The sequence below is a fragment of the Cavia porcellus genome, unplaced genomic scaffold (assembly GCF_034190915.1).
Source record: "Cavia porcellus strain 051 isolate PalLab524CR breed Dunkin Hartley unplaced genomic scaffold, mCavPor4.1 scaffold_11, whole genome shotgun sequence".
NCBI classification, from domain to species: domain Eukaryota; kingdom Metazoa; phylum Chordata; class Mammalia; order Rodentia; family Caviidae; genus Cavia; species Cavia porcellus.
In genome coordinates this window covers 53,801,215-53,828,774 of record NW_026947494.1, presented here as the reverse complement: position 1 = coordinate 53,828,774, position 27,560 = coordinate 53,801,215, and the positions used below count along the sequence as shown (strand labels likewise).

The following is a 27,560-nucleotide window of genomic DNA, read 5'->3' as shown; positions in this document are numbered from 1 at the left end:
AACCAACATCACAGTCAAGATATTGATGTTTTCCATGAAAAAAAAAGTTTTCTTGTCCTCTTCACAATTAACCTCTATTTTCTTCCATGCTTCCCTGTCCCTAATCATGGATCTACTTTCTATCACTGTAAGTTAGACTTGTCTTTTCTGTTATTTCATTTAAGTGGACTTACACACTTGAGTGTACTTGTGTGTCCAGCTGTCTTTCTTCAGTGTAATGTTTTTGAGATTCATCCATGATGCTGTTGTGTACTTCATATTTTTCTGAATACTATTTCATAACACATATCACATTTTTGACTGCTATTTTGAAGCTATTTAGAAAACAAATTCTATGAGCATCTCTGTGCAAGTATTTGTATGGATAAATACTTTCATTTTTCTTCAGGTATACTATTCATAGTATGGGAATTTCCTTTAATTTTGTTATAGTTTTTGAAGTGGCTGTACCATTTGGCATTCCATCACCAGTCTGTGATTGTTCTGGTCATTTTAGATCTCACTGACATTTGTTATTATAAGCCTTTTAAAATATTTTAGCCATTGTATACATTTTAGCAGTATCCTGTCATTTTATTGTGCTGGTCATATATTTCCTAATAAATAATGATAGTAGTGAAGGTGAACATCTTTTCATGTGATTATTCTTGTATTTTCCTTGAACTATTTGTTCAAATCTTGCCCATCTTTTCTCACTTATTCAGGGTAAAAGTCTTCATCAGAGTTATGTAATGTGAACAGTTATTCCTTGCTTGCTATATGCTATTTATTTTTAAATGGTGTTTTAAAAATTTTGGTTTAATTTAAAGTTTTTCTTTTATGGTTTGTGCTTTTCATGTCCTCAGACAATACTTCAAGAGTATATGAACAATCTATTATATCTTCCTTTAGACATTTTATGCTTTCAGTCTTTATATTTAGATCTATGACCCATTTTGAGTTAATTTTTGTGTATGATATGAGATATATATCAGGGTTCATGTTTTCTCATATGAATATTCATCACAATTTGCGTTAAAATTATTTGGCTTGTAGGTTTCTTTAACATCTTTTTTCATTTTTATATCAGAATAGTTAGTCTTATAAAATGAACAAGAAAGTACTCTGTTTTCTGGGAAAATTTGAATATATAAAGTTAATATTATTTGTTCTTTAAATGGACCATCTAAACCTACAGTTTTTTTTAACACCATCTAAACCTACAGTTTTTTATGAGAAAGGTTTTTGTTAAAATTTTAATTTTTTATTAGATATCAGGTAACATTTTCTAGACCTTCTGAGTCTTTATAGTACTCTATTACTGTATTTGATCTGAATTGTCTTATTTTTTAGCATACAGTTATTGATCGTTTTATCTTCTTTAAATGTCTGTAAGATAAATGATGTAACACATTCATTCTTGATAATTGTAATTTGTATTTTTTATGATCAATGTAGCTCAAATTTATTAATTTACAGCTCTTGTTTTCATGATTTTATTGTTGTTTGCAAATTTTCTGGTTAGTTGATCTACTATTTTCTACCTTGTACTTACTTAGGGTTTAATTTGTTTTTTTAATCCTTCTAAAACAGAAGCTTAAATAATCAATTATAGGCCTCTTTATGAAATCAGCACTTCAAAGTAAAAATTTCTTTAAAGACCCCTCTTTAACAGAAATATATTTTTTTGCTGTGATTTCATTTTCATTCAGTTACAGATTTGTGTGTGTGTGTGTGTGTGTGTGTGTGTGTGTGTGTGTGTGTGATTTGTTATTGGATTATGATCAGGTGATACATTTTAAAACAACATTCTAAAACAACATTTTAGTTGTTTTAATATTGAAATGTACTTTATGATCTTCCATGTTATATCTTAGTAAACATATTCTGCTGTAATTGTTGGCAGGTATTCTAGCATTGTCAATTAGGTACTTTTCATTTATAGCACTGCTCAAGTCTTCTGTCATGTAGCTTTTTTAAATAGTTGATCTCTAAATTACTGAGAGAAAAGTATTGAAATATCCAAATACTTGTTTACATTGATCTATTTCTCCTTTCAGTTCTGCCAGTTTTTACTTTATATATTCTTAAGTTTTGTAATTAAGTGCATTCACATTTAAGATTCTTTTTGATGTTTTAACTCTTGTCCTTAAAAAGGAAAAGAAAAATGATAAAGCATTCTGTATTCTTATGAGTATTACTTGTTTGTTAATAAAGAAATTTCACTTTTCATTGATTCTTGTTTATTATGTGTATTGTCTACTGATAAATCCATTCAAATCTACTTATCATGCATTCTTCATTCCCGAAACAATGTTTCTACTATCTAGCATTTCCTTCTAATTCTAAGAATTTTCTCTTCACATATATTACCCATCTGTTCTTTTATGTTGTCTACTTTTCCCATCAGAGCCCTTACCATATTAATTTTAGTTATTTCAAATGTCTTACCTGCTAATTCGAAAATCTGTATCATGTCTAGCCTAGTTTTGATGCTGTTTTATCCTAAATGTTTTCACATGACTTGTAACTTCTTTATTAAAATCCATACATGATGATTGTAATAGCAACTAAAGGAAATAGTTTTAATGTGAATTAGTAGGAATTGGCCATATTGTTAATGAAGACACCCCCTAACCCCCGTTTTAAAGAGCCTTGCTATGTTGCCCAGGCTGACTTTCAACTCCTAGGCTCAAGTGATCCTCCTTCCTTAGTCCTTAGTAGCTGGTACTTCCCGTGTGCACCAACGTGCCTGGCTCTAAATAATGACTTCATTTTTGAAGACCAAAATAAAACTTTTAACTCCTTTAAGACTTCATAGCCTCTGGAGAACATAAGCAAATTCATTTTTTTCTGGTATTGAAACATTTCTGAGTAATGCAGCATAATGGAAAGATTTTACACTGTCAGTTGATTAAGCTTCAAAGATATGCCTTACCATAGTTTTTTACACAAACTAGTAAAACCATTCCTACTTATAATAATTCCTACAAGTCTGTCTATATTTTTAATGCATTTAAAATTTTTATCTTGCTGGCTGCACTCAGAGAATTGGGGAGCCCTAAGCAAGCAGGCAGGGCGCCCACTGTCCCCTGAGTGCACCAGCCTGTTTGGGACCCTTGCAGCATCTGGGTGCACTGGAATGGGTAGGCGGGTCTGAGGCGCCTACATCTGTCTCCCCTTTCTTGCTTAGAACTATGAAGTTCTAAGCAAGCAGGCAGGCGCCCACTGTCCCCTGAGCCCAGCCTGTTTGGGACCCTCGCACCATCTGGGTGCAGTGGAACGGCTAGGCAGGTCTGCGGTGCCTGCATCCTCCTCCCCGTGTGTCTGGAGGACTGTGGATTTCTAAGCAAGCAGGATAGCATCAGGCATCCTGGGGTAAGTGCCCTGATCACTCATCTCCGAGCCCAGACTGTTTGGGACCCTCGAGCGTTCCGGGTGCAGTGAAACAGCAAGGTGGATCTGAGGCGCCTACATCCACCTTCCTTTTCTGGTTGCACTCAGAGAACTGTGGAGTTCTAAGCAAACAGGCAGGCACCCTCTGTGCCTGGAGCCCAGCTTGTATTTGACTGCAGAGTTCTAAGCAAGCAGGCAAGCACCACGGGATCCAGAGTCCTGGCGGCCTGAGGGAACTGGGTGCCAAAGTCTCAGGTGCTGCGAGCATAGAAGTGGATTTCCAACAGACCCTGAGGAAGCTTTCGAATAACACTTGAAACACAGAAATATAGGAAAATGACAAAACGAAGACCAAATTACAACCTCAAGCCTCCAACTCATCACAAGAAACCCTAGGAGCAATGTACATAGAAGAAAATATATGCCATACACCTTAAATATTGGACATAATAGCAACTGAAATAAACAAGCAACTCCAGGACGTTTTAAAGGAATTCAAACTAGGAATAATCTCCATGTAAAAGAAGAAAGATAAAAGAAATGAAAGAGATGCTGAACATATTTAAAGAAAACACAGTTAAAAAATTGGAGGAACTAAACAAAAAGAATCCCTAGATGAGCAATATAAGAAACAAAGCAGATGTACAGAGATATACAGGAAATCAAAAACTCCACTGAAAGCTGTAAAAATCGCCTCAATGAAAATGAAGATAGAATTTCAGACCTTGAAGACAGGATTGCAGCTAATGAACAGGAAAGATCTTTTAAAAATAACAAAGAATCAGGAAATAACAATTCAACAACTACAAGATGACACAAAGAAAAACAACATAAGATTGATAGGGATTAATGAAAAAGAAGGGGACAACATAAAGGACGTCAAGAGTATATTTAGAGAAGTAATAGCTGAAAATTTTCCAAGCATGAAATCAGAAACCGACATCAGGTTCAGTGAAGCATATAGAACTCCAAATAGTCATAACCAAAATAAAACTACACCCAGGCATATAATAATCACCATTTCAGAAATCCAATACAAGAATAGATTATTAAAAGCTGTCAGAGACAAAAGACAGATCACTTATAAAGGAAAACCTATCAGAATCACAGCAGACTTCTCAGCACAAACAATGAAGTCAAGAAGACCATGGAGTGAAGTATTCCAGATCTTAAAGGAAAATGATTTCCAACCTAGACTGATGTACCCTGCAAAACTATCATTCAAAATCGATGGTGAAATAAGATACTTCCATGACAAAGAGCAGCTGAAGAACTTCATGATCACCAAGCCAACCCTGCAGACAACCCTAAAGATAGTTTAGATACATAAAGGAAAAAATCACTAAGCAAAGCAGATAATTAAACAGAAAGATAAAAATGCAACAGCAAAAAGATAATATGTTAACAATAAACCAACATATAACAGTTATAACCATTCATGTAAATGGTCTCAATGCACCAATTAAAAGAAACAGACTGGCAGAATGGATCAAGAAACCAAATCCAACCATATGCTGTTTACAGGAAACCTATCTAATCCATAGACTTAAAGTCAAAGGATAGAAAACAATACTTAATGCAACAGGAATCAAAAAAAAAAAAAAAAAAAAAAAAGCAGGAGTAGCCATTCTGTTTGCAGATAATGTAAACTTTAAACTAACAATGATCAGAAAAGACGAAGAAGGTCACTACATACTCATTAGGGGAAAACTCCAAGAGGAAGAGATAACTATCTTAAATGTATATGCACCAAATTCCAGAGCAACCAGTTAAATAAAACAAGTATTAACAGAAATGAAAACTCAAATTGTCAGTAACACAGTTGTAACCGGAGACCACACCATTAACACCACCATTAACACCAAGGGACACATCAACCAGACAGAAAATCAGCAAAGAAATAACAGAACTGAATCATACCTGTGTACAAATGGACTTGATAGATATATACAGAGTGTTCCATCCAACAAGATTAGAACACACATTCTTTTCAGCAGTACATGGATTATTCTCTAAAATCAACTATATATTAGCTTACAGAACATATTTAAATAAATGCAAAAGAGTTGAAATCATCCCTTGCATGTTATCAGATCATAGCGCTTTGAAATTTGAAACTAATGATAAAAGATACTGCAAAAATCCCACAAACACATAGAAAATGAATAACACATTCTTGAGTAATTAGTGGGTCACAGGAGAAATTAAAGAAATTAAACAATACCTACAAGAAAATGAAAATACAGATACAACTTACTGGAATCTGTGGGATTAAATGAAAGCCATCCGTAGAGGAAAATTTATCACACTGAGTTCCCACATCAGAACAGAACGAATACAAATAAATAACCTGATGCTTTACCTCAAACAGCTAGAAAAAGAAGAGCAAGTCAAGCCCAAAGCCAAAATAAGAGAGGAAATTATAAAAATCAGAGCAGAAAGCAACGCAATAGAGACTAAGAAAACAATCCAAAGAATCAACGAATCAAAGAGTTGTTTCTTTGAAAGAGTAAATAAAATTGATAAGCCCCTAACCAACCTTATTTTTAAAAGGGAAGAAAAAGCTCAAATTCATGCCATAAGAAATGAAAAAGGTGAAATCACTACAGACTCTATAGAAATACAGAAGACCATCAACACCTATTTCGAAAACCTCTACTCTCAAAGGTTTGATAACACAGAAGAAATAACCAAAGCTAGATCTAGAGGATGTAAAACTGCTGAATAACCCAATATCTATTAATGAAATTGAAAATGTAATTAAGTCCTTACCTACAAAGAAGAGCCCAGGCCCAGATGATTCACTGTTGAATTTACAAGAAAGACAAAGAACACTTAATACTGACACTCCTCAAACACTTAAATGAAATTGAGAGGGAAGTAATACTTCCTAAGTCATTCCTGGAAGCAAATATTACTCTAGTACCAAAACCTGAGAAAGACTCAACTAAAAAAGAGAACTATAGACCAATTTCCCTAATGAACACAGATGCAAAATCCTCAATAAAATATTGGCAAATAGGATGCAGCAAATCATCAAGAAGATTATACACCATGACTAAGTGGGATTCATCCCAGGCATGCAGGGATGGTTCAACATATATAAATCAATAAATGTAATCCATCATATCAATAAAGCCAAAAATAAGAATCACATGATCATTTCTATAGATGCAGAAAAACCTTTTGATAAGGTCCAAAATTCATTCATGATAAGAACTTTACAGAAAATTGGAATAGATGGTCTTTACCTCAATATAATAAAAGCCATCTATGACAAACCAACAGCCAGTATCATACTAAATGGCCAAAAATTGAAGGCCTTTAGTTTAAAATCAGGCACAAGACACAGATGTCTTTATCACCACTCCTATTTAGTATATTCCTGGAAATACTAGCCAGAGCAATTAGACAAGAGAGAGAAATAAAAGGGATAAAGACAGGAAAAGAAGAAGTTAAATTATCATCGTTTGCAGATGACATCATACTCTACATAGAAGACCCCCTAAACTCCATTGAAAGATCTTAGATATAATAAATAAATTCAGTACTGTAGCTAGATACAAAATCAATACTCAAAAATCAATAGCATTCCTATACACTAACAACAAAATCACAGAGAAATAAGAGAAGCCACAGTCTTCACACTAGCAACCAAAAAAATGAAATATTTAGGAATTACTGTTGTGAAACAAGTGAAAGACCTATACAGGGAAAATTATAATACACTGAAAAAAGAAATTGAAGATGATCTCAGAAAATGGAAAGACATCCCTTGCTCATGGATAGGAAGAATAAACATTGTGAAAATGGCCATTCTCCCAAAACTCTTATACAAATTCAATGCAATCCCGATAAAAATACCATCACCATACCTCATAGATCTAGAGAAATCGCTCCTAAAATTCATCTGGAGTGAGAAGAGACCTAGAATAGCAAAGACAGTTCTAAGCAACAGAGGCAAGGCAGGAGGCATCACAATCTCTGACTTGAAGTTATATTACAAAGCAATCATAGTAAAATCACCATGGTACTGGAGTCAAAACAGAGCCGAAGATCAATGGAATAGATTAGAAGATACAACCATAACTACAAACACACTCAATCACCTTATCTTTGATAAAGGAGCCAAACAGTTTCACTGGAAGAATGACAGTCTCTTTAATAAATGGTGTTGGAAAAACTGGCTCTCCATATGCCAAAAACTAAAAGTAGACCCATGCCTATCACCATGTACTAGATGAAAATCTAAATGGATCAAAGATCTGAATATTAAAACAGAAACACTAAATTTATTGGAAGACAAATTGGGTAGAAACCTTGAAGACATAGGGTTAGGTAGAGAATTCATGAACAGGACTCAAACTGAACGGGAAATACTTCCCAGAATCAATAAGTTTCTGCATGTCAAAAAAAATCTCCAGCATAGTGAAAAGAAAATCCACAAACTGGGAAAAAATCTTAGTGAACTCCCCCTCAGACCAGAATTTTAAAAACTCAGACCCCCAAAATTCAAAGATCCAATCCAAAAATGGGCATCTGAGATGAATACGCACTTCTCAGATGAAGAAATACAAATAGCAAATAAATACATGAAAAAATGTTCATCCTCATTAGTCATTAGAGAAATGCAAATTAAAACTACACTGAGATTCCATCTCCTGAAAGAATGGCCAAGATCAAGAAAACCAGCAACAACAAATGCTGGAGAGGCTGTGGGGAAAAAGGAACTCTGCTGCACTGTTGGTGGGAGTGTAGAGTGGTACAACCATTGTGGAGGTCAGTCTGGAGATTTCTCAAAAAGCTGGGATTGGAAGTCCCATTTGTTCCAGCAATTCCACTTCCAGGTATATTCCCAGAAGAACTGAAAGCATCATACCACAGTGACATATGTGCACCTATGTTTATAACAGCACAATTTGTAATTGCCAGATCTTGGAAATAACCTAAGTGTCTATCAACTCAAGAATGGATAAAAAAGTTGTTGTATTTTTTATTCAATGGAGTACTACTCAGCTATAAAGAAGGATTACATTGAGATATTTACAAATAAATGGGCGCAACTTGAGAACATACTCATAAGTGAAATAAAGCAAACTCACATGTGTGAATACTGAATAGTTTCCCTAGTGTAAGAAATGATTCAAATATATAAAAGTATGTGGTAATTATGATTCCCCATTATGTGGCCTTGAAGCCTTATAAAGTTTTCACTCATTAATTGGAATGGCTTTATTCTGGGCTGCTTGATATTATTGCCTGTGATGAAATGAACAGCTATTTTGAAGAAAACAAGACACCATTATAGCTAGTGCTGATTTAATATCATCTTGTTTTGAAGCCCCACCAAACTGTTGTTCTTCTGTCTCCATTGGTTTTATCATGTTTTATCTTACTGGATTTTATGATATGTGATAGTATAAACAAAAATTTTTATAGGCAAAGAGATAATACAGAAACCATTTTTCATTTTCTGTTAGCTGGTTCTAAATACTCTGTAATACTTTCATCCACTTGAATGGTTTCACACTGTCTTAATATATTTGATGCTATAGTATACGAAGTTATATTCAAATATTTCAAAGGAAAAGACACTATGGTAACTACTATTAAGTCGGGTTATTTGGTGATGAAGCATTAGGTTGCTAAAATTATCATGCTTTGACCTGTATTGTTATGTTGCTATGTCCTCTTTTATCTCAATCTCACCTTTATTCATTAAAAATATTTATTTATTTATTTATTTATTTATTATTTTTTTTTAATTAAGGGGGAAAATCCAAAAATTAGCAGGATATATTATAGTAACTTTTTTGATTTCCTATTAACTTGATTTGAAGCCCTGTTTTACTCCCACTATCTTGTTTTGACTGATTTCTGTTCCGTTCCCTTTGATAGTATCAAGTTTGAGGGGGTATAGGCAACTTCTTTGCAGGCAAATTCACTATGATACCCATTCTGGTTTGACTATTAACTTCTTTTGAATTCCGGGAATGTTTACAATATTTAAGTTTTATTGGTCTTGTTCTGTACTGTTTTGCTCAACTTTATTGTACCTAATGATATAGCCAGTGGTTTTTAAGGAAACAAGGGGCATTATGGTAATGTTGTAACCTTGTACTCTGTTTTTACGTCATGTGCTGTGTCTGTCCTTGGTTTTGACTGCCAGCTTTGTTTTCTCATATTTGGTTTAATTCTCTTCTAAAAAAAAGTAATAAGAACTATGGGAGTAATAAAACCCAAAATGTGTAAATTTTGTTGTAAAAAAGAGAGGAAAAAAAGTGCTTTAAAGGATGCAACTGCAAGTGTGTGTAGATGTGTTAAGACAGATGACCATATTACTGAGTTTCTGTTGGATCATTGAATACAACTGTTTGCAGTCTCACTGTTTGAATGTCTACTTTGAATGCTTTAATCCTGTAACTTGAGCAACTATTTCTAAGATGACAATATGTAATCTATTAACCAGTGATTTCTTACTGTTTTTTTTTGTAATTCTGTATATTATTTGTACCCTTACACTGTTTTGTTTTTTCTTTTTTTTCCTTTTAAATAAAAAAACTTTTATCTTTCCATTTTAACATTTCTATGCTTTTTAAAGTATATCATTTTATTAAAGGTTAACATTGGATTAAAACTTTTATACTTTAATTTATTCTGAAATTTTTATTTTTTGAAAGTAGGCCTTATTATTCTCATTGAAATCATATAGAGTATTAATTTTAAATACATATTAAATTTTGTTTTGGACTAACATGTCAGTATTATGCTATCTCTTCATACATGCATGTATATATACATACATTCACATATATAGATGTGTTCCAAAAGCAGCTCAAAATAACAATATTATACTATACTTCCTAGAAAAGTTATTATAATAATGTAATTATTATACACATCAAAAAATTATAATTATGAAGTTAATAATTATAGTTTATAATTTATTATAACAATAATGATTAAACTATTTCATTAAACCTTTGCCACATTTGCATTAATTACAAAAATACACAATACTGTTCCGATAATTATTGTGTTATAAATCTGAGAACTCAGAATAAAGTGTGTGTGTGTGTCCACATGTGAATGTACATGACAGACATAAGCCTACTTGTGTATCATTCCATTATTGTCACTTGAAGAACCTTGATGAGTTATTCTCTGAAAAACAAAGAAATGAATTTGTATGCAGATGCAATCATCCTAATTGAGCAGAACTACAGCTTCCATGAACTAAATCAGCAGCATTTTGTTGACAGTACTGTGGAAGATGTTAATGGCAAAGTTCCCTTGTTCCAGCTACTTTTCCTATGTTTGTAATAATTGACATGCACTCCTTATATCTTAGTGTAACTCTAGCAGCTTTTTATCCTGTGTTCTTTGTATCTTGCCAATAAATGAGAGGAAAAATATGTGAAATATGGTATTATATATAATAGAATAATTATAAATATATTATATTGAGCTTTTTGAGTTTTGAAACCAAACTTGCAAGTCAGAAATGCTTATTGTAAGTGTTAATGTTGTTTTGTACAGTGTTGAAAGAGTCCATGTACCTAGGCAACACCTTCTTTAAATACAGTATCCTCCTTAAGTTCATAAATTGAATTCATTTCTTTTAGTGAATTATATGTAAAATACAAAAATAGGATTGAAACCCAAATCCTATTTTAGAAAATGTGTGAGATAATTGTAATGGTTATCTCGTTGATTAATGAGATATGATTAAATAATGAGATAACCATTAACTACTTAATTTAAAAATATTTGCCAATTGATGTTATATGAGGCTTTGGGTATATCCTTTAAATTGTGTCTTTGCTTTATTATAAAAGAAGTGATTTATAGTCAAGGCCAGTTTTGAATAAAAAACTGGAAAACAACTGTAGAGAAAGAATGTTTCTTTATTCTCTTGTGATTTTCTTACTATAGTAGAAAACTTTGAAATTTTAAAGTTATCACCATTTATAATTGTCTCATTTTAAAAGTTACTTTAAAATTTTTGTCATACTATAAACTTTAAAAAACTATTCTGTAATGTTGAAATCAATGATCACATATCCGTTAGAAGCTGAATTTTAAGGTACATTTTGTATCTGGTGTGATAGCATATGTCTAATTCCAGAACTCTGGGAGATGAGGCAGGAGGATCCAAAGTTTGATCCCAATCTAGTAACTTAACAACTTAACAAATTCCTCTTTGAAAATGAAAAATTAAGAATGAGCTTGGGATATACAGCTCAATGCAATGGCACTAAGTTAAACTTATTGGCCCCTCCACAAAAGTGTGTGCTGTATGTATTATCAATTAGTTAACCAAATGCTTGACAGACTCTATTGTATCATTGTCATCTAAGAAAAACAGTAATTTTACTATGTTAGCAATGTGATTATCTTCAGTTTAAAAATTATGCTTCATTAGGCCTAAAAGTTGACTAAGATATTAAAATTTTTTCCTTTAACTTGAAAACACATGTTACAACTGTATGAAGAATCTGCAATTTAAATGCCTATTAAATTCAACCTAGTAGGCTACCTTGACTTTCGTTTGTATGTCTAAAAAAGCCAATAAAATTAATTGAAATATTGTATGTTACATATACTTATAGGATGAAATGATATAAGATATAATCACAAGTGATTTTCTTTCTATATACCTTTTACGTTTTTGCAGTTAGAACGTATTTGTAGTGCATAGTGTTCTATTCCTTGTGTGGAGGTGGCAACATGTTCATAACTCATCTTAGTTCATTTTTTATTCCCTTTCCTTCCTTTTTTCCCCCATTCCCTCCATCTCTTGATTCTTTTTTTTTTTTTTTGAGAAAGACTAATTCCCCTATTTTCTACTATTGTTGTTTTGCTTTTTATTTGTATTTCAGGTTCCTCATATAAAAGATATGTAAGCTTATGTCTGACTTATTTCACTTAATTTCATGGTCTCAGGCAGCATGCATTTTTTATTAAATATCTCAAGGTTATCCTGCTTTATGACAGAATAGTATTCCTTCGTGTGTAAATACCACATTTGTATATCCATTCATCTGATGATGGACATATAGACCACTTCCAAGATTTAGCTGTTCTGAATTGTGCTGGTATCAACATGGGTATGCATGCATCATTGTAATATGATGTCCTTAACTCTTATGAAGATACCCAGAAGGGGAATAGCTGGGTCAAATGGAATTTCTAGTTTATTTGGGAGACATCTCCATGCTGATTTAAAAAGTAGCTATGCTAGTTTACCTACCCGCCAACAATGTAGAAGGGTTTCTTTTCCCCTGCAACCTCACCAGCATCTGTTATTATTTGATTTCTCGATCATGGCCATAGTTTCTGGGATCAGATGGAATCTCAGTGTCGTTTTAATGTACATTTCTCTGGGTTTTGCTTTTGTTGTTGTTTCTTTCTTTTGTATTTTGTCTTTTTTTGAGACACAGTTTAGGCTGGCCTTGAACTGGCAAGGATCCTCCTGCCTCAGCCTCCTGAGTATTGGAATTACAGGTCTGTCACTGCACCCAGGAAATTTACTTTTCTCTGTTAGCCAATGATGTTGAGCATTTCTTTATGTATTTTCTGATCTTGTGTGTTTCTTTTTCTGAGAATTTTCTATTTATTTTAGTTGCCAATTTTTAATTGGGCCTTTATTTTTTGGGTGAGTGTCGAAATTTTTAAATTCTTTATATATTTTAGATATTTCTGAGGAATGACTGGAAAAAGTTTCATTCATTCTACAGGGTTTGTTTTTTCATTGTGTTGGTTGTTTTGTTGTACAGGAGCTTTTAAATTTGATATAACTCTATTTGTTCATTTTTTGTGTTATTTCTTGCATAATAAGGGTTCTGTTCAGAAGTCCTAACCTATTTCTATGACTTCAAGAGTTTTACCAATTTTATTTTAAATGCACGTTTGATTGCTTATGCACGTTTGATTCAAAGACTAGACAAGAATCAACCAAAGAGGTACAGATCAATATCTTTAATGAATATATAGACACAAAATATTCTTACAAAATACTGACAAAAGTAATACAATGAACCATTTAAAGATGTTGCAAAATGCTTTGCAAGTAAAGCATTTCTGTCTTCAGTTTTTGACTCATTTTGATTTTATCTTAGTACATAGTGAGAGGTATAGGTTGGCTCTTTATCCTCTGGTGTATGTTTTTAGCTCCTTTGTCAAAGATCAAATAGTTAAGGGACTGAGGATATAACTCAGCAGTACGGCACCTGCTTGGCAAGTACAGGATCCTGAATTCCATTCCATTCCGAGCACACACACACACACACACACACACACACACACACACACAATAGTTGACTGTGCTTGAGGTTGTTTCTGCATCCTTCATTATTTCATTGATCCCTATGTGTATCTTTGTACCAGTACCGTGTTTTTTTCATCAACTCAACTTTGTAATATAACTTCAACTTCGGGATTGTGGTGGCTCCTACCTTGATCTTGGTACCTTAAATTGCTTTTGCTATGCTAGATTTATTCTGGTTCCATGCAAATGTTCTGATTATTTTCTACAGTTCTGTAAAAAATGCTGTTGCGATTTTCATTGAAATTGTTTTAAAACTGTGTATCAGTTTTGGTAATATGGTCATTTTGACTAATAGTCCTGCCTGTCCAAGAACAAGAAATATTGTATCTTTCCATTTTGTGATGTTCTCTTTGGTTTCCTTTATTCAAAGTACTTTACTTTTCATTGTTTGTCTTTCATTTCCTCAGTTATGTTGATGCTAAGTACTTAATTTTTCTAGGTTCTGTTTGAATGATATTTTCTTAATTTCTTCCTTAGTGAGTTTTTTATTAATGTACTAATTAGATTTTTGTATGTTGATCTTATATCCTGTTACACTACTGAACTTGGTTAATAATTCAGAGACTTGGTAGATTTTTTGAGTCTTCTATATAGAAGATGGTGCTCTCTGTAATGGATGGTTATTTGGTTCTTCCCTTTCTTATATATGTTACTCTTACTATCTTTTTATTGCTTAATGGCTCTTGCTAATATTTTGAATACAGTGTTCAACAGGAGAGGAGCTGGTGAACATCATTGTCATGTTCTTGATTTTAGAAGGAAAGTTTTCAACTTTTCCCCATTTAATATGATGTACGTTTATTGTGAATACCTTTTATTAGATTTTGATAAGGTCCTTCAATATCTGTTTTCTTCAGTATTTTCATCATGATAGATGTTTAACTTTGTTGAAGGCTTTTTCTGTGTTTTCTGATTTGTAGGGATTTTGTTTTTGTCTTTGTTTTGAGGCAAGGTCTCACTGTGTAACCCAGGCTGGCCTCAAATTTACAGCAATCCTCCTTCCTCAGCCTGCTGAGTGCTGGAAATATAGGCATGTGCCATCATTCCCTTTTCTGCATCCATTTTGATCACATGATATTTGTGATTTCTTCTATTTATGTGATGAAATTTATTCATTTGCATAAATTTAATCATTCTTGCATCCCAGGGATAAATCCTGCTTGGTCATCTTTATCTACCATTCATCTTTAAATGGTGCATTGTATTACTTTTATCAATATTTTGTAAGAACTATTTGTGTCTATATTCTTTAAAGATATTTATCTGTACCTCTTTTGTTTGGCTGATTCTTGTCTAGTCTTTGAATCTAGGTAATGTTGATAAGCCATCAAACGTGCATTCATTTAAAACAACACTGAAATTTAACTGTAGCAGTTTTTGTAAAAATAATTTATGAAAATTTTTTTCTTGCATTCTCATTCAAACTGCCTTTTATACCCAGTTTAATTGATACTGTTAGTTTATACTCAGACATCACTGTAAGTTTTGCTATTATTAAATATCACCATAGAGAAATAAGAATCTGTTCTTAGTGTTTTACCGTGCTAGGTAATTTGTTCTTTGTTTTTTTCTTGGTACCATAGATTATTTCTGGAGTGGATTTTTCATCCCTAATAGCATTCAATGAAGAAATTCACTACAAACTAAAAGCTCACTGCCCTCAAATTTCCAATAAATCTAACAGATTTATGACTTGTAACAGAGTTTCTTGGTGTTGTAGTCAGGGGTTGTACACAGAGAACAACTAGGATTAGGACATGGAGTTCATAATATTTTTATAATGGTCACTGGGAGTTAACAAAGGAAAATGCAGGAAATCTATCCGTGACACCAAAGACTTAGATTATTTAGTCAAGAGCCTAAACCCCACAGCAATGTCCCACATGAATCCAGATAAAAATCCAGAGCTCAGGACAATGCCTCCACAAGTCCAAACTGGAGGTCCAGAGCCCACAAAAAGGACTCACGCCAGTCTCTTTTACGGATCCATGCTGAGAAGACCCAAGGATCAGCGGTGGAAGCCAGAAAGTCTATGCCAGCAGGATGAAGGAGCTGTGCTAGTGGGATGAAGGTTCTACGCTGGAGCCGAGAAGTCACACACAAAGACCAAGGCTGTCCTCAGTGACACGGAGGCCCCGAGCTCCTCCTCCTACAAGCACAGTCTTGTGCCAGGAAGCAGCATGAAAAGTTCATCCTGGAGACCAAGCAGCACATGTCTTTCCCTCCGGAGCCAGAAGCAATGCTGGATGTGAGGACCAAAGCTTCTCCAGGAGAACCAACAGCTCAGATAGCAACTCGTAGGAGACCCCACAATGCCTCCTTAACGCCTCAACCCTCAATACCTCCCTTCTTCTCCACCTATTTAGCCTGGCAACTTTCCTCAGGTGGAGCACCTTCACTCAATTCCATGCTGATGTAATCCAGCTGGCATTAAGTTGACCACCAGTTCTCAAACCATAACACTTGGTTTCACAGAGACTTTCCATAACAAATAATTGTTGATTAACAAAAACATAGAAACTATACTTTTTTTTTTTTTGATACCAGGGATTGAACTCCTGATCATGTGTTTGCAAGGCAGGCGCTTATGCTGCTGAGCTAAATCCCTGACCTTATTGGTAACGTTTGATATACGTATGATCACATTTATCATAGAGAATTTGTACTACCCATATGTTGTTTACATCTTGATTCTTGTTTTCCATTTTTTCTACCCTCCCTTGAACACTTTTCTCCCTCCTTATTTGCAAGTTTTGTGTTCCATTTTTCATTCTATTCTTTTTTCTTTTCCCTTTTTCCCTTCTTCCTCTCCCTCCCTTATTTCCTTCCCATTTGAATGTATTCTTCCTATTTTCTAATACCTATTACACATTTTGATTCTTATTTGCCTTGTCAATTTCTCACATAAGAGAAACAATGTGATATTTAAATACATGTGTCCAGTGTATTTCACTTAAGAATATGCTCTCAGGATGTATCCATTTACCTATAAATGCCTCAAGTTTATCCTTCTTTATGGCAGAGTAGTACTCCAACTTATTTATCCAATCATCTGTTGGTGGCCTTTTGAGCTGTTTCCAAGATTTAGTTTATACAAACTTGCTACTATAAACATGGGTGCATACATTGCTGCTATATGATATAATGCTTTTAGTTCCTTCAATAAGATACCAAGAAAGGAAATATCTGGGTTAAATGGAACTTCTAGTTTTTTAAAGGAATCTCCACACTGATGTCCTCAGTCCACACTCCCGCCAAGTGGAAAAGTGTTCTTTTTCGCCATAATGCCACTAGCATTTGTTATTGGTTGTTTTTTGGTGATAGCTATTCTTTCTAGATGGAATCTCAGGATTGTTTTAATTTAATTGGTTTTGATATATTTTTATATATTTATTTGCTGTTTGTACTTCTTCATCTGAAAATTATCTATTCATCTGAGATGGTTATTTTTGGATTAGGTCTTTAAATTTGGGAGAGTCTAATGTTTTTGAGTTCTTTGTGTATTCTGGATATTAGTCCTTTGTGAGAAACAGCTGCCCCCAATTTTTTCTCATTCTGTGTTGTCACTTTATTCTGCTGGTGATTTCTTTTGCTGCCCAAAAGCTTTTTAATATGATGAGATCCCAATTGTTGATTCTTTGTGATATTTCCTATGCAATAATTTTTCTTTTTATAAAGTCTTTGCCTACACCTATGTCTTCCACAGTTTTACTTTTTCTATCTTGCAGCTGATTTAGTGGTTTTGTTTTAATATTCAGATCTTTGATTTACTTCAGTTTAGTTTAGTGCCTAGTACAGGTCTAGGTTCAAACTTTGGCATATCAAAGCTAGTTTTCCCAGCCCTATTTTGTATGTAGGCTATCTTGCTTCCAGTGAAAGTGTTTGACCCCTTTGTCAAAGATAAGTTACTGAGTGTGTTTTGACTTGTTTCTACATCTTCTAATCTGTTCCAATGAGTTCCTTGGGTTCCTTCCTCCCTCCTTTCCTTCCTTCCTTCCTTTCTCCCTCTCTCCCTCCCTCCATCCCTCCTTTCCTCCCTCCCTTCTCTCTCTCTCTCTGTCTCTCTCTCTCTCTTTCTTTCTCTCTTTCCAAGTACCTTGTTGTTTGTATCACAGTAACTTTCTAGTATAATTCCAGTTTAGGGATTGTGATGCCCCTGCCTTGCGTTTGTTGCCCAGAATTGCTTTTGCTTCTAGTTCCAAATCAATTTTAGAATTTTAGAATTCTTTTCTCTAATTCTGTGAGATACGCTATTGATACGTTGATTGGGATTTGGCCATTTTCACTATATTGATTCTTCTGACCTGAGAACAGGTTGTGTGGGGGGATATCTTTTGATTTTCTGATATTCTCTTAGATCTTTTTCAGAGTACTATAGTTTTCTCTATAAAGGTCTTTAACTTCCTTCATTAGATTGATTGCTAGGTATTTCATATTTTTGAATGCTATTGTCAAAGGTGTGGTTTTAGTTACTTGATTAGTTTTAAAATATTTTTGTTTATACTTTTGAAATGATGTTTTAAAATCATATACCGTATTGTGTATTTTTAGAAGTATTTTATTTAGATGTAGTTTTCAATACCATTTAGTCAGATGTATTCTCAATTACTGTTTATATCTTTGCAATGCTAGAATGAATCAGAATTTCAGCATCAATTCAATGCCTTTATTTTATTTCTATAAGATGAATCTTGAGAAAATTTGCTCAAATAAATAAGTAAATATGGATAAAAGGAGTTTATTATAGAAATATCACTCAATTCTTGAATTCTTTTTGAATCACTTGTCAAAGCATACCCATAGTGAACTATCGGCAAAAATGGTATTTACCATCTGTCGGTTGTTACTTTGGTTATATTCTGCAAGCTTAATGAAAGAACTGTAAATCACTTACTACAGTTTAATGCAAGTCAGGAGCTAAAAATCATTCTTTTCTCCCAACATTGACACCAAAGAGTTGTAGTTATCTCTTTTCTTGGCACCCATGTTAGTACTGCAAGGCAATGCACTGTTTTAAAATTATAAATGAGTGTTTTGTAAGATAGGAGAAATATCATTATGAAGCTAGAAGCTTGACTCTTTTTTAGAAAAATGTATGTAAAGAAGTCAAGAATCTTGAAAGTTATTCTCTTAAAGCTGTTTACATCCATCTTAACATGATGTAGAGGTATGTGTAAAGCTGCTGTTGAAAGGCAATAATATTTTTACAGCTATTGTCATTTGAAAAGAAGCACAGTATTAATATAGGAACATCAGCCTTTGAAAGAAATAAAGAATATTAATTTTCTTGAATTGCATGTTTACACTGTGGAGCCTACTGTGTAAATTAATTATTTTGAAAGAATATATGTCTAATTCAACTCACTTGGAAATTCCAACATCACATTCCTAGAAGTCCACGCAAGTTGACTCAATTGTATTCATGTTAAACTAGAGGACTAAATATTAGCTTTCTTGAAAAGTTTATTGCACATTATTTAGAGCTCTGGATCCTCTCATATATTTCTTCCCTTTCTTACATTAACTCTTCCACTTGAGTACTCACTCCTCCTCCTTGCTGCCCATATGTTAACATACTTCTGTCATTTAAGTTTCTCATAGTACACTTTAGAAGCCCAACCCATCCATTCTGTCTCCTAAACATGTCTCAAATATAATTACCCTTGTTTGTCTAGTGTGCTACTTCAGACCAATATAATTTAATTGGGAATACTCATCTGACTATTCTTTCTGACTCCATTATCTTTCTACTTCAGTGTGTCTACCAAGGAGTTAGTATAATGACCCATCTAAAATACAGATCACTCCTGTATCTTCTGACTCAGAAATTTTCAATTTGGCTTACTTATATATCTTCAGTAGCTTTGCTAAAAGCTATGCTTTACTTTTGGCTATTGCTAAAAAGGCTGCATTCATCTTTACCTTCTTTAATTATCTTGAACTTATCCATTCTCAACTGCCTTTTCCAGTTTGCCCCACAACACTTACCTGTTTTACATTCTAGTGACATTTTCTTTAACAGGCATCTTGATGTATATATTGAAATGTCACAATGGATAGATAACTTTATTTTTTTCAGAAATATTTATCCTAATCTTCTGTATACTATGTATTCATGTGCAGTGAGAATATCCCTCTCAGAATATTTCTGGATCATTAAAGTACGTTTTGATATCACATTGGTAGTATGAAGCATGACTGTAGGGCGTTAGAGTGAAATGACAAAGAAAAACCAAAACATAGAGGCCATTGCAAAGAAAAACCATAATCCTTAAATGGATGTTCCAGAAAGGTTTTAAAAACACAGAGACATGAATTATATATGTATTTCCTTCTCTTACATTAATGTTAATAAGAAAGGAACCAGGTACAGTTGGATATGCCTCTTAGTTTCAGCACTCAAGAGGCTGAGGCAGGAGGATCTTCATGAGTTCAAGGCAGCCTAAACCACACAGCAAGAACTGTCTCAAAAATCAAAAAAGAGAAAAAAGGACTTCTGTGTTTGAACTTTGTCCTAGAATTCTGTGGGTCATAGTTGTCATTTTACAATTTCCTTTGGAGTCAGTATGAAAGGATGAACACTATCTTGTTAAAAGAGAAGTTTCACTAAAAATTACAGAACTTTCTATGTGATCTTTTATCGGTTGTTTACCTTTTCTAATCTCAGTTTTCTCATTATAAAGTAAAAGTTCATATACATTCTCTTTTCTGTTCAAGGAGTGTTAGAAGCATATGAGGTAACATGTGAGAATATAGGATAAATGTGAAAAGAATATTAGGTATATTGTATCATTGAGTTAATCTTTATTATCTTTGACATTAGTCCTACACTTCTGTAGTGGATATGGTCTATCTTGATAGAAGGCTAATAAATGGCAAATAAAATGAAGGATGTATAGGGAATTGTTTTATTTTTTTTCTTATTTCTTTTTTTTTTTTTTTTCGTGTTTCTTCCTTATTAAAACAGTTTTGGTATGAACCATGATGGAATTGGAAATTCTTGTGGGACGAAAGGTCATGAAGCAGCAAAACTTATGGCAGCTCACATTACTGCAAATACCAATCCTTTTTCCTGGTCTGCCTGCAGTCGAGACTATATCACCAGCTTTCTAGAGTAAGTAATCTCTGGAGAGTAATTATGAATTACTCCAGAAATAAGCCATTGATGGAAGCCTAGTATGTAGTGCTTCAAACTTTGTATAATGAGTAACTGTTATAGGGCCCAGTTATATATCAGATTGTTCCCTACATACTTTAACCCATCTTTAAGGCAAATTTTTCAGTTCAATACCCAAGATTTATTAATCAAACTAGAGAAAGTAGAGCAAAGACATATAAGTGAAACTGATGATGTGAGTTATTAGAACTGTTCAAAAAAAATAGGAAACAATTTCAGAAAGAATTGCATAACTTAGTAATTATTAAGCATACTTTAATTCAGTGATTATATATTTCATTTTGTTCGTGATAAAACAGTTATATGGAAGTGCAAGAGTACCTAATAATAACAAACAAATAACAGCAACAACAACAAAAATAAGCAGCCAGGAAATGAACTCATTGAGAAAAAACTTTATTAAATAATATCTCTTTTCTGCTATTTGGGAACTTCTTTTACAATCTTTCAATGCGTATTCCGGAGTTTGTTTATCTAAATATGAGAGTATAAATCAACTTACGATGTTTAGGAAAGGAGATCTTTTCACCTGCATAGAGCTTTCAGACTGGACTTTAGAAACTAATACTGTGGGTCTTTCTGGCTATGTGACCGTGGACATGCTACTTAGCCTTTGTAGTCCTCAGTGCCCTATTTTGTAAATGGGTTTAAATCTTAACATTTACATTAGCAGGTATTATGCACATAATTATGTCTAATGCTGTAATTATATAAAACACTTAATAGACATTAAATGATACTATAGTTTTAAATAATACAAAGATTTTCAGTGCTTTATTGTTCTACTGTTTTCTTTAGCTATATTGTATTATTTTTGTCTTGCAGAGGAAAGTTAAGACCTACCTAAAGTACCTGTCAACAATGGAAATTCCTTTTGAATATTAACTTTGCTCAGAGTTTATTTTAACATGATTGCATTGTAAATTTTTTAAAAGTCAAATGTTATACAGGATAAAATTATTCACTCTAATGTTTCTTCATGTCTACTAAGAGCCAGATTATATATACTGAAAACTTTTAATTATATATTTTAAAATAACTTAAACAAGATTTTAAATTAGCCAGAATAGTGCTTACTCAATAATCAAAAGATAAATGGTTAAAATGGACAGTTTTGAAACTATAATAACAGTTGAAAATTAATTTCATGGGTTAACATATCATGAACAAATGAACAAATTTTAACCTTAGTAATAGAAAATTATAACACTAACTTTTCTAGTGCCAAATGGGTGAAGTACAATACTATAAAGATAGCCGCAGAAAATTTGTTTACTATCATTTGCTAGTTTTTTTACACAAAGTGCTAGCAGTATCATTTTCCAAGAAGATTTTATCTAACTTTTAAGCATTGTTAAAGATCTGCTCTCTCCAGAAGTCAAGCCAGATCTGGAATTTCTCTCTTGACTTGGCTCATGTTTTTATAATGGAATTTTAATCTCTGTCTTCAGAAAGACAAACTGTATATAATGTGCTCAGGATTCCTGAGTATTTTTGATGGCAACCCTTTTCTTGGTTTTTAAAAATATTGTTTTCTTTTTTCCTGTATCCTGTTTCTGTCTCATTGACTGCTATATAGCTCATTAGCTAATACCATGTTTATATGCTAAGTACAAGGCCAGTGTCTAGTACTCCCATGTGTTAGACATACAATAAATTTTGTGTGTTCTTTCCTGTTAAAAATACATACATTCATGGACCAGTTTTGATCTCCTGCCAGATCTTGTTTATTTGAACCATATTATGACTGTAAAGGCACAGTAAAAAAGAATCCCTTAATTACTGGTAAAATATGCTTTTAAAAAAAACCCGCTGGTTTGGTTGAAGATGTAGATTTATTAATAATTTTAATAAAGGGTGCTATTGAGGTTTTTAACATAATTAATCCAAAAATCATTATTTAATCCTTGTTGCTTCTTTGTATTTTGTATGTATAAGCATGGTTAGTGTTGACAGGGACTTAATTTTCCTGTATGTTATAAGAATATTTCTCTTGTGCATCCTTTATAAGGATGCCGGAAAGTTAAAACCATTAATGAAAGGTAGATGTGAAAGAAAATGGTTAGAGACCTGGGAAAAAGTCATCTTTTCCTTCTCATTCTTTGATAACAAACTAAAACAAATCTGATGATAATCTATCCAAGCAATAAAAGGCCTTTATACACAAAGACCTTTAAAAAGGTCAGTTCACTTAAGTACAAAGACATAGTAACTTTGTTATATGTCTTTGTTCTTTTGTACTGATGCAGTGAAATTCTGCAAAACCTATGCATGATATTTTGTAAAATATAGTGATATTTTTATCAAGAATTAAGGGTACATTTTGTTTTATAATTGGCTTAAAAAGTTCATAACACTTTATTTTAACCTCTCTTCTCAAAAAGAAGATATTTTGAAAGACGATGACTTAGGCACTACTGCAGCCCTATAAACAAAGTGCACATCTTTCTCCACTTAGTGACTGTATAAATCAAAGGTGATGGTGAATTTAGCAATGAGCTTTCAATGATTTATAGAGATTCACTATTAGTGCCAGTAGAACACAAAGTCTCTTGTGTCATTCTGAAACACTAGGTGCTATTGATCAATCAGGAGATGGTGTTTACCAACTCCCAATATTTTTTTTCAGATTTCTTAAACTCGGTGATTCAATAAGTGGTTCATGAATCGCCCAGAAGCCGTCCTGATTAAATAATACAGAACCCATTTCCGTTATAATGGACGTGTTATGCCAGCTTCTGATGTTTTCCGACGACGGCTTTGCAGGTAGTGTCCTTCCTATCTGCCTGCGGGACTTATTTATTTATTTATTTGGAAACTAAAGATAAACCTGGTACCATGGCCCCCACCCATTGATGACTATGGGCTAATTTTCCAGGCAGCGGAAGGCAGCCAGAAGTAATTTAGGCCATTTTTTCATATATTCACCACTATTTAGCAATAGTACAGGATAATTCATATAGTTTTTTAAAAAGTTACAGGGGCTCTGTGAATCAGTTCCTGCATTATTTAACATCTGTTAAGTTGTTTACACTAACAAAGATCTACAACTAAATTTTATGAAATTCCAAATTAAATACAGAATAGTTATTTTTACATAAATACAGAAGCTGAGTGTATTAAGAGAGATGATGTTACTACTGAAGGTGATGTAGGAAGAAAGATGAGACTGCAACTATAAGAAAGTGATATAAGATGAGTAAGATAAACACAGCACTCATTTCTTCTCTAGCAAGTACACGTGAAGCACAACATCAATCTATTAGATGAAATACTATTTTTATAAATGGAAAGCAATTTTTGTAAATGGGATCTTTTGTTTTTTGTTAAACATCCTATTAAAGAAACAAACCAAACAGGTTTTCCCTCCTTCTGTTAATCTGATATGTTTTGGGAAATTTACTCTAAGCACAAATCTTTGATAAATCGTAATTACATCTGGGGGTGGAGTAAACTTCCTGCTCAAATATCCCAATCATACAAAGAGCTGGAGGGGAAAAAAAGGGTTGACTTTAACACATTCAGGTTTATATTTACCTAAATTATTATTAAATTGTAACATTTAGATAAAACATTGTGAGTTTCTTAAAAATTGATAAAGACGCTTATGAGACCATAGTAGGTAAAGAGCTTCACTTGCTATAGATGATATCAACTTATTTCATTTTTGCTTACTTTTTGTGTACTAGCACCATTGTAAAAAAATAAGAAATGGCATTAAATGTTAACTTTTTGTTGTTGTTGTAAACAGACTGTTGAGATATGTATGGAGTTACATATAGTAGAAAGATTTCTTGCTCGGATTGACTCCACTGTGTTATAGTCTAAATATCTGTCCTTTATGGTATATTGTCTTAGTAAAAATACATCTAAAATTTTAATTAGGAAGATGCCCTCATGAGTTATGGAAAAGTTGGGAGGACACTGTATTTTATGCAGGAATATGTAAATTTTAGTGAAAGACTGAATTTTGGCTCATGTTTATAGCTTTATTGCTAATCTTTCAACTATGTAAATGAATTCTCTAAATTAGAAGAGAAATACATAAAATATGACTTCCCACACACTGCAAAGATTTATGAAAATGTAAATATACTTTAACTATGAATTTCACAATCAGAGAAGAAACATATTCTTAAACTAATACAGTTTCTTTGCCTTGTTCTAGAACTATAAGACATATAATGCATGAAAACAATATCTGTAGTTCTTTAGATATTAACTATGGATAGGTTATTGTGAAATTTATGCTTTAAAGAAATAATCACAAGTTTATTTTTAATGTATATAATTTTGTATTGTACAATTTTATCTGTACTTAACATTAAGATGTAGTGTCTCATAAATGAAAACTAATAATATGTTTCATTTAGTTTATTACTAGGTATGGTTTATATTTTTTGAGTGCAAAAATTTGTATATGTCCAGACACACAAACCCTCTACAATTTAATTTGCTAATGAGAAAACTCAAGGGGATTTGTACGTAATGTCACTACTACCATTACTTTGATAATATTATAAATAATAACAGGCTCAGATAACAAGAATTTTATATCTTAATTAGGTAGAACTCTATATTAAATAAATATTATTTCCTATAACTTCTGTTTTACTTAAATAAGGAAATCACAATGTAAAGTGAGAACTCATTCTAATATTTTTAAGAAAAGAAAATATTTGTACATTTGCACCAGGAAGCACGTGCATAAAACATTCATGTCAGCATAGTAGTTTGAAATTGCCAGAACTTTGGAAATATCTAAAATATCATTAATAGAAGAATTAATAAATAATTTAATGAAATATTTTAGCATAATAAAAATGAATGAGCTACAGTTACATATGTCAACATAGCTCTATGTCATTCTCAATACTGAACAAAAAAATGAAGTTCCAAGAGAAAAGCAGGCAGGTGAAAATTGAGAAATAGTTATTTAAAAAAGTAAGGAAATTATCATTATTAAAAGCTAGAATAGTAATCACCTCTAAAAGGAAGATGATTGGAGTTCAGCAAATGGAAATTTTCTGATTAAAAATATTAAGAAAAAACAAAACCAGGATTAAATATATACCTTTCAGATTCATGTTCTCTGCCCTCTCTCTTTGTATCTGTCATAATTCATTATGACAATTAATAATCTGAAGACCTGAAAATATCCAGAAATATTGTACTCTAATGTTAATAATAACTGTGATCTATAGACTTTACCTACTTGAAAGTAGCAGAAGTAGAAGAAAAGAAAGTCATATTTTAGTAACATTATGCAAAAAGCATTTTTAATTCTTGATTAAAAATTAAAATATGGAAATTGTCTTATCCTCACATATATTAATCAAGGTTTTACTGTATTACAAAATATTGTTGCATCCAATATTAAGAATGTAGGGACAGTTTTAATCAGACATGCAGATATCTCTACAGTTGTCTTACTGGAAGATACTTGACTTTCAGTCCTTGCTAATTTGTACAAATATAGCCAACATATTCCAAAATGCCTTTGCTGATATGATACTCCTAAGTACCAGTTCATTTGTAAAAGATCCATATAGTTTTCTTTTATACTTTATTTCATATGGAGTTTTATTCTTATGTAAAAATGTACTGGAAATGGGGAACAAAACCTGTGTAGATTTTAGTCGGGATACATAAATACAAAAGCAAGAGGTGCTTCCAAAGAACTAAAAGAAAAATGTAGTTTTGGGATAAACTTTCTCAGAAGAGTTTTGGCTCCAGGAGCCCACATATCATGACACTGAAGGCCCTTGCAATGGTCATTTCTTAAACACAAACCATGATAGACCATTACTACTTTGAAACAAGAATGTTAAATGAAGCAATTATTTTTTATTTTTCTCATGCCAATTTTGCCATCAGAAAACAATATTTTCCTCAATGTATCTATTCTTAAATTTGCCCTGGGGCATCACATAGTTCTTCCTCTTAAATTTTTAATCTACTTTTCCTAAAATAATTGTATATGAACATTTTTAATTGATTTTTGAGTTGTTACCACTTAGGTTAATATATCCTGCACTTTTTTGTTATGCTATTGATAATTATGTGTTACCCCTATGATACAGTTTAAGTACAACTTTAGTAAAAGACCTTTAATTTTTCTACTTTTATTGTACTTACTTTGTTTTTATTAAAATATTCAATTATTTTGTTAAAACTACACTTTTATTATAAGGGAGGTAAAACTGATGTTCTGCAAGGAAAAATTTAGGAATTAAACTACTAATTCAGTGATCTTGCAGATATTTCATTTTTCTCAAAACGTCTTTGTTTTACCATTACACTGTTGAAATATGATCTTTTTGTCATTAACCGCAAAACAGTGGTACCTTGGATCACAAACATAACTCATTCCACAGTTCCGGAAAAGAAGGCCAAGTTCATGTTCATGTTCATGTTCACGTGGGAAATATGGCTATGTCTGTGTTCATTATCTGATGCAGAATTTGCAAACAAAAGCAGAATTTTGCCAAATGCTTCTGATTACAAACCAAATTGTTCACAAATAAAAGTGCTTATGAACCAAGGTGCCATGCTATACAACTTCAGATTTACTAGTAGAACTATATTTGCCTAAAGCTTACACATAATTATATATAAAGCTCTATTTCTAGAAATTCATGTGTAAATAGTATTTCTTGCTGAGATACATACCAAATT

At 32.6% G+C, this 27,560-nt stretch overlaps 1 protein-coding gene across 3 annotated transcripts in view; it reads left to right on the top strand.

The window, feature by feature from the left end:
• Window positions 1-27,560, top strand: part of Adamts6 (ADAM metallopeptidase with thrombospondin type 1 motif 6) — a 280,941-nt gene that overhangs the window by 120,876 nt on the left and 132,505 nt on the right. For 2 of the 3 annotated variants that reach the window (XR_010050518.1, XM_063258246.1), the window contains exon 9: window positions 20,673-20,819. Coding sequence is in view for 2 of the 3 variants with exons in the window: in XM_063258246.1 (XP_063114316.1) it covers window positions 20,673-20,819 (147 nt within the window). In the remaining variant the exon portion in view is untranslated. Of the gene's footprint in view, window positions 1-20,672; window positions 20,820-23,511; window positions 23,649-27,560 lie in introns of those variants that run through there. The other variant, XM_063258247.1, reaches the window with a different exon arrangement.